The 12,554-nt window shown below is 42.3% G+C and overlaps 1 protein-coding gene across 19 annotated transcripts in view; it reads left to right on the top strand.

The window, feature by feature from the left end:
• Positions 1-12,554, top strand: part of MICAL3 (microtubule associated monooxygenase, calponin and LIM domain containing 3) — a 235,800-nt gene that overhangs the window by 139,011 nt on the left and 84,235 nt on the right. For 13 of the 19 annotated variants that reach the window (XM_040345339.1, XM_040345340.1, XM_040345349.1 and 10 more), the window contains exons 16-18: positions 6,455-6,628; positions 8,556-8,630; positions 10,739-10,792. In XM_040345339.1, the coding sequence (XP_040201273.1) occupies positions 6,455-6,628; positions 8,556-8,630; positions 10,739-10,792 (303 nt within the window). Of the gene's footprint in view, positions 1-6,454; positions 6,629-8,555; positions 8,631-9,881; positions 9,972-10,738; positions 10,793-12,554 lie in introns of all 19 variants that reach the window. The other 6 variants (XM_040345358.1, XM_040345355.1, XM_040345352.1 and 3 more) reach the window with 3 other exon arrangements.

The raw sequence follows: 12,554 nt of genomic DNA, 5'->3' as shown, positions 1-12,554 counted from the left end.
GAGCTTATGGGCTAAAAATGGTGCCCTTGACGAACACCTACCCTGCAGTCCCAGTGTGAAAGCCAGAGTGCTTTCACAATGGGGCACTGCTTGCAGGAAGTTGGAAAAAGTCTTGTAAGCAGCATCTTTGGGGCAGTGGAGGAGCGGCGTATACACCACTACTGCCCATTGAAATGAATGGGCATCGCTGCTGAAGCACCTACATAGTGATTTGGCAGTGGCGTTGCATGGCACGTTTAACCCTTTCTTCAGCCACTAGCGGGGGTTCAAAGTGCCCCGCTAGCGGCCGCATATCGCTGCTAAAACAGCGTTTTACCATCAACACCTGCCCCACTGTGAAAGCATCCTTATTCTAAGATTAAACCTGCAACTTCAAGGGTCTATATTACACCTGTATTAAAAGGATTATTGAGCGGGAACATTCTACAAGCATTGTTTGAACTTTAAAGTGAATTTAAACCCACTCATTTAATTACTTCCATAGTGCTGATCTATAAGCATATACATACCTCCTGCATGTACCCTTGCCTGTCAAATATCTCCCCTTTAGCTGTTGGAGGCCTGCAAAACTTGTTGTCCAAGGCTCAATGAGTGGAGTCTTGATGTCGGTAGACTCCCCGCCCACCTCTACACTCCCCTTGGGCAGGCATCAATATTTTTTACACTGAACTTCTGATCTTGTGGATTATGCCCCATGATCTCTAACATCCAGTCAAAGCCCAGGAAAGTCACCACATGACTTAAGCATGCCCAATCATACTGAGGTGTGGAGCTGCCAATCCTGGGAGAGCTGGAGAAGACATGAGGGGGATGTGAAGTACACAGAATGCCTCTCGCACTCCTGCATGAGATAAGGAAATCGCTCGTCACTCACAGCAAGGGGGAAGAACAGACACCTATTTTTATGTGTCCATTTTTATCTTGCTGAAAAAAGGTGATAGGACTGCTCAGAGCTGGATTAACTTTGGCAAGACTGGCCACATGAAATTACATCCTCTGCTGTAACGGATAAGAGTCTTTAAAATTTTTGCGGTTTACATCCACTTTAACAACTTCAGTAAATTGAGAATTCTTGATATTTGGAGGAAAAAAGCATTACCTGTTTTATAAATTCCTCATCTTAAGAGCCAGGATAATGCGATAGAATTAAACGAGTTTGAATGTGACGATTGCTGCGCCACCTCAGCTTGGCTGTTGGGGCAGGAAAAGAGCACAAGGGCAGACACATTCTACGTGTCAGGTTTAAGAGATCATTGGCAAATTACCCCATCCTCCTTGGCATCAGAAAGCGAGACAGTCCTAATAGGTTATCAACTGTTCTAATGCCTCATTCACACCATGGTGCGGAGATATCAGTTTTTCTGCACACGTGCTGCAAGGGCGCAAAAAAAACAAACACGTTTGTGCAGGAAAAACTGACATGTCATCAACATTGGTGTGAATAGGGCACATAAGGCTGGGTTCACACTACGGTTTTCCCGTCCGTCAGCCGCATACGATTTCAGTATTGAAAACGTACGGGCCCGGACGGGAAAACGTAGAGATAGACAATGCATTGCAAATCGTATGCACTCGGATGCATCCGGGTGCGTACGATTTGCTGGCAAAACGTTTTTTAAACGTACGCAAAACCGTGTTCAACCACGGTTTTGCGGTCGTTTTTAAAACAGTATGGCAACCGCATACGTTTTTCTTTAACATTAATGTTAATGGAAAACGCACATATGTGCGGTGCCATACGTTCCCGTCCGTTTCAGCCGCATACGTTTTTTCATATAAATCGTATGCGGCTGACGGACGGGAAAACCGTAGTGTGAACCCAGCCTAACACACACAAAAGCTGATGTGAAACTGATGTCACTGCAAGTGAAATCTGCACTGTTTTGCCATCAGTTTTCATGCCTGTATTATGTGAACGAGCCCTTAACCACTTAAGACCCGGACCATTACGCAGGTAAAGGACCTGGCCGGTTTTGGCGATTCGGCACTGCTTCGCTTTAACTGACAATTGCACGGTCGTGCGATGTGGCTCCCAAACAAAATTGGCGTCCTCCCCCCCCCCCCCCCCCCCCCCCCCACAAATGGAGCTTTCCTTTGGTAGTATTTGATCACCTCTGCGGTTTTTATTTTTTGCGCTATAAACAAAAATAGAGCGACAATTTTGAAAAAAAATTCAATATTTTTTACTTTTTGCTATAATAAATACCCCCAAAAAAGATAAAAAAAACTTCTTCTTTTTTTTTTCGTTTAGGCCGATACGTATTCTTGTACATATTTTTGGTAAAAAATCGCAATAAGCGTTTAACGATTGGTTAGCGCAAAATTTATAGCGTTTATAAAATAGGGGATTCGTTTTATGGCATTTTTAATATTTAGATTCTTTTACTACTAATGGCAGCGATCAGCTTTTTTTTTTTTTTTTGTGACTGCGGCATTATGGAGGACACATCGGACAATTCTGACACATTTTTGGGACCATTGTCATTTTCACAGCAAAAACTGCTATAAAAATGCATTGTTTACTGTGAACATGACAATTGCAGTTTAGTAGTTAACCACTAGGAGGAGCTGTAGGGCTAATGTGTGACCTCATATGTGTTTCTAACTGTAGGGGGGCGGGGCTGGGCGTGTGACATCACTGATCGCCTTTCCCTATATCAGGGAACAGACTATCAGTGACATTGCCACTGTGAACAACAGGGAATGTGTGTTTACACACACCTCTTCCTGTTCTTCAGCTCCTGTGACCGATCGCGGGACACCGGCGGCGATCGGGTCCGCAGGTCCCGCGGTCACGGAGCTTCGGACTGGGTCGCGGGCGACCCACGGCTGGGCACTTAAAGGGGACGTACAGGTACGTGCCTGTGCCATTCTGCCGACGTAAATGTGCAGGAGGCGGTCCTTAAGTGGTTAAAGACAGAATGGAGATCAAAATAATGTGCTGCAGAAGTATTTGAGAAAAATCAGAAAAAACAGCATCTGAGGAGCCAAAGTAAATTGGTTTGCCAAAAAAAGGCGTTTTTCTATTTCCATTGATTTTTATTTAATTGGATTTCATCAAATAACCTGTCAAACAACAAACTTTTTATTTTGCTTCCCTCCTAATCAAGGTCACTATTGATATGACGGTCCTTGGAATGGGTTTTGTTTTGTTCTACGGTCACCAATCAGTATCTGGTTTGCCCTTGTATATGACCAGTGTAGAATGAAAGCTTGAATCTGGCTGTGAGATGATAAATATTAACACACCGATACATCTGACCCCCCCCCCCCCCCAAAGAGTAATGTCTGGTTTTACCCCCTTAACCACTTCAGCCCCAGAAGAATTTATCCCCTTCCTGACCAGACCATTTTTTTGCGGTTCGGCATAGTGCGGTCATGCGACGTTGTATCAAGACAAAATTTACTTTGTCCTCCCACAAATAGAGCTTTCTTTTGGTGGCATTTGATCGCACAACGATAACATGGTATCTAGACCACTTGCTATAGCCCAGTAAGAATCGCTGCAATATGCTGTGTCCAGTGAACACAGCGTTTGCAAATTGTGTGTGAGGATATGCGATTGTCCACTGCGACATATGAGTACATCTCTGACCCTGGGGGAGCTGCCCACCAGCAGTAAATGTACTGCAGGTAGTCAACAAGTGGTTAAAGCGGCCCTTTTCAACCAGGGTTCCTTCAGAGGTTGCCAAAGGCCTCCTTGAGTCTGGGTTCACACCTATGCAAATTGGATGTGAGTTTCTCTGCATCCAATTCACACGACAGAGTGTGACCAGCTCTCAATTGATCTGGTTCATACATGGTGTGTGAGTGGCTGTGGAACGCATTGCACATGGGACCTGTGCGTCATTGGCTCAGTTTTGGGTCCGAATTCAGGCAAAGATTCTTCTCTGAAAAGAACAGGAATGCAATGGACCCCTGCTGTGAGCTGTGTCTATTAGGTGTGAACCCAGCCTGAGCATTGAGCAATGTCAGCACTATAGAGAAGTAACCTTTTAGCTATCTGTAAGGAGGGATGATTTTTTTTTTTTTTTTTTTTTAACCAATGACCACAAATGTAAAGAGCGTTCTTCCCAGTGACCATAAAACGAATGTACAGGGAACTGTAGAAATGGTAAGTACTAGCAGGTGTTCCTTGCGCCTAGAAAGTTATTTCAAGCATTTCTGTTTTTTAAAAAAAAGTTGAGAGGCTGTGTTGTCATTCCTTTAATAGGAAGGAAGGGGTTAAAACTTTTATTTGCCATTTGTGACCTTTTGGAGAGATTAATCCTCACTTCCCATTCTGAAGACCGAACAGGATGTGAGTTGAAGTCGCCCCAAAGTGAGTGTAATATCTCTTGGGGTTGGTTCAAACAAGCTTTGGTCTCTGAAGTGTGATCTGTGTTCAAATGGCTCTTCGTGGAGCATTTGACAGACAGCGTGGCGGCTTTCCATCACTGCCTTTACAGTTAAAGGGGGTAGCAGTTGAGGACAGTAAATTCATGGCTCAACCAATGGCTTTTACCTTCCTTTAAATCAGTGTTTCTCAATTCCAGTCAAGGATTACCAACAGGTCATGTTTTCAGGATCTCAGATGAAACGGCTGTGGTAATTACGAAGGTCAAATCATCTGTGCAAAATAATGGAAAGCATAAAAACATGACCTGTTGGTGCGCCTTGAGGCTGGAATTGAGAAACACTGCTGTAAATGCTAGTGCGAATGAGCCCTTGGTCATTTTGTCACTGGACACTTGTCCCTGTTGAAAAAATTTGCCTCACTGTTCTCCTGAGAGGTTTGGTTTTCCCATCACTTTCTGTTTTGGCATATTGGTTGCCAGGACCGAGAGGGTGAATCTCCCCAACAGGGACACACAGAAATAAAAAAGTATTAAGTCTGACAGCAACACAGAAGACCCAAGGTTTTTTGATACTGATGGCATTTCATAACCAGAAAACCAAACAACTGAAAGATCTCCTCTTCTTCTGGGCTTTAAAACGGATACAGAAATGGTTGTAATCCTATGAATTCTTTGATTTGTTCAATGCTTATTAAAATTCATCAGTTTTATATAAACAAAACTAATATAAAAAAAAACACTAAATGAGTTGTAATTGTAGAAATAAATATGAAGGCCTTCCCAATAAAATGCATTGGTTGTAAAAAAAAAAGGAATAAAAGCCTGACAATTGTCTTGGTCTTTTCTACTCCATCCAAAACTAAAAAATTGTCTTTACATACACTTTAAACTAAGGAAAAACAGCCTAATGTTAAGTATTCTTAAAAAGCTTCCCTTTTCTTTCCTTCCGACCTATCCTGTATATAAAAAAAAAATCTTTGCACCTTCCAATTAAATTTCTTTTCAAATCTGGTTGGGTCCTGTTACATGATCCTGAAGCTCTGGTTCATTGGTGTAATGGAGAGCTTGGCAGAGTCTATGAATTCCAGGAGCCATGATGTTGCACCCATGGGCTCCCATGGCTCAGCCGTTGCAAGCACTCCCTCCTTTCCTCTCCATATGCCACTCACTGACACGGGAGCCTGAGCTGCAGGATCACATAGAGCTGATTAAAAAGTGGTTATTGCACAGATTATTTTTTTTTTTTTTTTACATTGGGTATGCAGGACAAGTAAGGAGGAACGAGGGAACATGTTTAGGAATACTTACTCTTAGGCTTTTCTTCCAGTAAAACGGTAACCTTCAGAGAATAAAATAAAGCTGCAGGAAGTAAAATGTATGTAAACTCGATTGATTCACTTCCCATATTTTCTTCCTGTTTGGTCAGTTAAATATAAAATTGAATGTTTTATCTGCACGATAAGTGCAAAAAAAAAAAAAATACACGTATTGGTTACATTTGCTCCCAGTTATTTGAGGACTACAGAATACCTCATCTGCTTATGGGGATGAGGAGAGGTGTTCTGTAGTGCTGTCAACACTGTCGCTGTATAAAGACCGTAAAGTGAGGCAGCATTGTCACCTTAGGACAGGAAGTGTTACTGGCAGATTCCCCAGGTGAAGCTAAAAGAAAAGTTTAAAAAAACAAAACAAATGCAGCCACTACATCAAGGTCTGGCAAGCTGTAGTTTATTAGTTTTATTCTTCTTTTTAGATGTGCTTTGAGTTACGTTAACATACTCGGATAACCCCACTTAAGACAACCCCCATAAGTCCCACTTGATTAAGCCCATATTACGAGTAAAATGTGTACCTGGTGCTAATAAAGTTGCTTGTGGCTCAGCAGAGACCTTGCAGATGGTGACTTGCTTGTTTAATGTTACTTTGTGTGTGACCACATTTTTCAGACCATTCTCCAAAACATCCATTGATCTTTCTGTGCAGATAACACTCTACTCCACCGTCATAGTATAACCTACACAAATTGTACTCCACTTGCTCAATTGCAGGATTACTATTGGTCATAGAGTGGTTGGTCTCATGTTTTTGTTACATCTTATACATCTTATAATTTGCAGGAGGAGGGTCCGCGGACTCTGCGGGAGGAGCGCCCTTCCCAACTGAGCTCTGGAACAGACAAGAGATTGGACACTGCAGCCAACAACCAGAACAAAGTGAAGTCAATGGCGACACAGCTACTGGCTAAATTTGAGGAGAATGCTCCAGCACCTAACACAGGCCTGCGGAAGCAGGTAAGCGGCTATGGGAGGACACTAAATTTATTTTATGATGCTTTGTGAAATATACACTCTTCCAAAATGCTACATGATATACCTTCCCTTCAGTTTTAGACAGTTGCACAGGCTCCTCTCCTGTACTAAAAATGTCTTACTCTGATTTCACGGTACACTGAACTTTTCACAATGTGCTTTAGAAGCTGAGGCAAGTCCTATATAGCCCGCCTTATTTCCTGGCTGGCTGGCGTTCAGCATTATGTAATGTTTTCTTCCCAAGCCAAACTGTTCTTGGCCCACCCATTTCATTCATTGGATTTCAGTTCTTTCAATCTTAAAGGTTTAACATCACATGTAGGTGATCTGCTTAGGAATGCCCATTCCTCCTGACTGACATTTACCCACTTATGAAGGCATTTTGCTATTTGCATAACTCCTCCCAAGAGCCAGCCCACTCACTGCTTTCATCAGTGCTGAGGGCTCATGGAAAGAGTATTAACCACTTGGTTTCCAGCCCATAGTCAAAATACGTCGGGAGAGGGCCCTCCCGCCGCTGTCCCGCGCCCTCCGCCGCTTACCGGAGCCGTCGGTAGCGGCGGAGGAGATCGGGACCGTTCGGCAGCTGAGCGGGGTTACGAGTGAAGGAAAAATCTCCTTCACCCGTCCCCATAGCTCTGCTGGGCGGAAGTGACGTCAAAACGTCAGTCCCGCCCAGCGTCTTAAAGCAACATTTTTTTTTTTTTTGTCATTTGAAAAAATGACATTTCCACATTTTTTTTTTTTTTTTTCTTGCATTTTAGTCTAAATATGAGATCTGAGGTCTTTTTGACCCCAGATCTCATATTTAAGAGGACCTGTCATGCTTTTTTCTATTACAAGGGATGTGTACATTCCTTATAATAGGAATAAAAGTGATCAAATTTTTTTATTTATTTTTTTCAGTGTAAAAAGTAATAAAATAAATAAGAAAACAAACAAAACATTTTTTTAAAGCGACCCGTCCCGACGAGCTCGCGCGCAGAAGCGAACGCTTACGCGAGTAGCGCCTGCATATGAAAACGGTGTTCAAATCACACAAGTGAGGTATCGCCGCGATCGTTAGAGCGAGAGCAATAATTATAGCCCTAGGCCTACTCTGTAGCTCAAAAAATGCAACCTGTAGAATTTTTTAAACGTCGCCTATCGAGATTTTTAAGGGTGAAAGTTTGACGCCATGCCACGAGCGGGCGCAATTTTTAAGCATGACATGTTGGGTATCATTTTACTCGGCGTAACATTATCTTTCACAATATATAAAAAAATTGGGAAAAATTTATTGTTGTCTTATTTTTTAATTCAAAAAAGTTTTTTTTTTCCAAAAAAAGTGCGCTTGTAAGACCGCTGCGCAAATACGGTGTGACAAAAAGTATTGCAATGACTGCCATTTTATTCTCTAGGGTGTTAGAAAAAATATATATATAATGTTTGGGGGTTTTAAGTAATATTCTAGCAAAAAAAACTGTTTTAGTCTCGTAAACACTGAATCTGAAAAACAGGCTCAGTAACGAAGTGGTTAAGGAAGGGCACTGTGGGCATGCCGGGAAGCCATGCACTGCACCTTGCTGACTTCTCCCACTAATGCCTTTGTAGCAAAGAGACTCAAGAGACCCAATGATGTCATCACTGGGTCTAAAAAAACTGAAATTTCTATTAAAATTGAATTGGCATGTTTATGAAGGGCGAGGTAAGAACTAAAGAATGCAAATATAAGCAGATTAAACTTCAGTTTTAGATAGCAATTTATTTCCTTTCCTGTGTGCCACATTGAAACCATATGGTCACTTTGAGAAGTGTCTTGTCTGCATGTGTTCCATTTTATTTTCTCACATGTCTCCCTTTTCCTCCTCTTCATTTCCTTCTATCATCATTACCCCCACTCTTCCGCCTCCTCTCGGACACCCCTCAGAAACCCTTATTGCCTTACCAGCAGCGCTTACTAGAACAGGCTGCCCTCAATCACAAAGAGCCACAGTGGAAACAGGTAACAGTGCCGGCTGAATGATTACAGGTCACTCCACACTAGGATGAGTGTTTAGTAGCTTCAAAGCAATTTGGACATTTTGTTACATCGGTTGAAACATTTGTGTGTATAGCTAACAGATTATTATTTTATTCACTATAAATTCACTTATTAACTATTGAATGTGTGTGCATTCATGAATCGTGTAGTGAAGTGGGTGTACTGGAGAAATCCACCCCATAATTTATCAACTGCCCATAAAACAATGTATAGGTGGCATCTGGGTAATAGAGGGGTGCTGGTTGGGAACTACATTTCATCCGTGTCCTACTGCAGCTGTAACATTATTAAACCACAGTGGCTTCATTATTTCAGTGACAGTGTGCGCGATTTTAGGATGTAACAGGGAGCTGTGGTGGGACCGTGTTGTGAAGTTGCCAACTAGCTCTCAATAGGGTAACGCACATAGGTTAAATACTGGTCACTAAATAGTTAACAAATATAGAATGACTGAGCCACTAAGTAAGCAATGGCGAACCTTGGCACCCCAGATGTTTTGGAACTACATTACCCATGATGTTCATGCATGGCAGTGTAGTTTAGCATTGTGGGAAATGTAGTGCCAAAGTTCGCCATAACTGCACTAAGTGGTTAAAGCACATAGTTGGGGGACTGGCACGGAAGAGTTAAGTTGCATAGGGATTGAGGACAAGTCACTGTGTGACTATTTATGCACAGTCTGTGAACTGATTCCATAGGAGTTATTTTACTCATGCTGAAGACTGGCTACTGCGGTACTAGGGTAGGTGGGCCAAGTCCTGGCCCCTGAGGGGTTGAGGCAAATGAGCTTGGGATTGACCATTGCAGTGCTCAGGCATGTAGGCTGGGAATATGTTGCTGACAGGCTAGGGTACAGTGGTTGGGAACTGAACACTGTAGGGTTATTGCACATAGGCTGGCAGCTTCCACAGAGGGGCTAAGACAAGTCAGCTAGGTGCTGGCTATTGAGCAGCTGAGGCACGTAGGCTGGGGAGTAGCTACTGAGGGGCTGAGACATGTAAGCTGGGAACTGCCCATTGAGGGGCTAAGACATGTAGGCTATGGACTAGCCACTAAGGGGCTGAGACAAACTGAGCTTAGCGTGTCTCAGAGCTTTCATCTTCTTGGATTGTAAGGATTTCTTTTATATAATTAAGGCAGATAAAGGTATTATTTGTACACCTGTTGTCACTTTTTGTGAATTTCTCCCCAACCCTTCTGTTCATCTTTAAGCCCAGGTATGATGACCTGCCCCGGACTTGCCCAAAAAAGGTCATCAGTCTGTACTCTCGGCCGTACCCTGTCCAAAGCCCTTTGATGCAGGTGACTCAGGCGATATGCTTAATGCGTGTCTCACTGCTTATGGCTGACTGTCTATGTACAGATGGAGGAGTCGGAGACTTCTGCATGATTGTGCCAATAATCAAATTTGGGTTTGTCTATCATACAAAGCATGACTGGATCCACTTGTCCCAGATATAAAAGCCCTTTCAGGCTGAAAATTTTTGTATTTCTGTCTAAAATCTAGTATTGGAGGATGTCCCTGTATGGCTCAAATCACTGTAAAATCCCCATTTGATCTTGATTCCTTATTTTGGAGCTTAAATTTTATTTTTTGTGTTCTTGTGGGGTTTTTTCACCGTAAACCTGCAAAAAGTTGAATCCTTTTTTTATACATTAACCCAACACAAGCTGCGAGTTCATGGCGAGTGATAAAATTATGGTACAACTTTTCATACCTGTAGAAATATTGGAAAGTGGCTGGTTTTTCAATGTAACAGAAAATTCTTGCCTGGTCAATCAGCTTACAAAATTTTTCTGTGACCCTACTTTCCTCCAGCCAGTCATAACATCCCATCCCTAAAACCGACTCTTCCAACCAATTCCTATTTCAAGGATCTGTATACTTATGCATTCATATGGGATATAAATGCACCCTGCCAGGACCTCACACGCTGTCAATACCAGCACACTCTGCTTTGGCTGTTCACCAATGCCACTCACGGCTCCATCTGTGGCAGTGGCAGCTGCCTGCTCTCCTTACGTTTATCCCATGTGTCTTACTTTTCTCTCTTCTATTCCATTCACAGAGTAGCCCGGTGCCGCCTGGCGACCGCAGGGAGACGTGTCCCAGCCCGGAGAGGGTAAACCGCATGGGTTTGGCGTGCTTGAGTGCAAACACATAAAAAAAAAAAAACAGACATTTAGGGTGTTAACATGCACTAGCATCTTCTCTTCACACCAGGTTTAAAGCCCAGTTTAACCCTCTGTTTCAACCAGCTAAACACATTTCACATTCATGAAAACAAAAGATTTTAAAGTCTTACATCTTGGAAAGCATGCACAGGCTGAGTAGAAAAGCCTGTACCCTTCCAACATTCTGTAGAGAAGGTCCCTTGCTCTCTGTATGGAAGAAGTAGTCTCTATACAGAGGTCTGACACACCCCTTGCTACACTATACCTATAGGTCTGCAATCAACATGGCTCAGGCTACCTGTTGATTGGAGAGCTCCGACTCTGACTTATAAGAGGGTGTGTTGGACCTCTGCAGAGGGACCACTGTTTCCACACGCAACTGTCCCTCTCTGAAAACCAATTGTAAGACTTGGCACTTCTTTTGTTTTTATGCGTCTGGAATGCATTTAGTTTTAAAGCGAGCTTGTGCTTTTCCAATGCAGAGAAAATAAACAGGTTTGATGTAATGCCCCTCTACCAAGAGTAGGATGTACTCTCCTCTTGCTCCCGAGCCATGCAGCTACTGAGAGCAAAAAACGTCTACTTCCATGTATAGCGTAGCCTGTAACAGTGCTGGTTATTGGCTGAGCACTGTCACATGGGGTGGGTTAAACAATAATGGAGAAAAGCACCAAAACTGGGATGTGTGAAGTCCAAAATGTTTATTTAGTAAAACGACCATTAAATTTTGAGGGTCTACAAAAGCATCCTCCATCGGGGCTTGGTAGGTACTGAGAGAGGCGTTTTCTAGAGTTGATATCATTATGGAATACCTTTTTAAGTTGTAATAAATAAATAAAGCCTACTCACTGGTTGTTGCTGCTTTGCAGCTCTTGCAGTACCCATCTAAGCCTTTCAAACCTGCAAAACAATGGCTATTTTACTGTATGCATCTTCTCAATAAGAATTTCTGAGCATCCCAAACTTTTGTTTTGGAAGGAGGGAAATAAAATGAATTTTTTGCTTTTACACAGTCCAAATACAGGTTAATTTAAACCTTTTCATAGAACTTTTAGTTGGTCTGAGACGAGACATTTTCAAACATTTTTCTTAGCCCTGCACTCCTTTTAATAAAGAGAAAGTAAACAGGCGTGATTGTTGTCATCAAACTTTAGTCGTTTACACATTGTCCTTTAATTTGCATACAGTGTGAGGCAACGAAACACGTTTTTCCAAAATCTGAAAATTTGTAAAATGTTTATTAGTGGGAGACAAATGCAAGGTTTATTCACATATTTGGGTAAAATAAACTGTTGCTTATTATTTTAGGATCAGTTTTCAAGTTCTTCTAATACTGCATAGAGACTTGCAGCTAATGTTTGGGCCAAACGCTGTCAAAAATGTATCTAATGCTGGCCATACACTCTACGAAATATCGTGTAACGAACATTCGAGAAAGCGAACGTTCGGTCGTGAGCGCAAACGATATTGCCATCATGTAATGACCGATAAATCGTTCAGTGGACATAAAAAAAAATTGGTTAGTTTTTTTTACATATACCTAGTGCAGAAAGTTCGGACAGGAAACACATTAACCTTTCGATTTATCGTTCGTTCGCCAGAAAATTTCCAAACCTGTCCTTCGTTTTTTCGGCTCAAAAACGTCCCAACGATTATCGATTTTTGTGCCCATTAACCATTCGAAAAACGAACGAACTGTCTGAACGACCT

The sequence above is a fragment of the Rana temporaria genome, chromosome 3, assembly GCF_905171775.1.
Source record: "Rana temporaria chromosome 3, aRanTem1.1, whole genome shotgun sequence".
NCBI lineage: Eukaryota > Metazoa > Chordata > Amphibia > Anura > Ranidae > Rana > Rana temporaria.
This window is presented reverse-complemented; position numbering and strand designations above follow the sequence as displayed.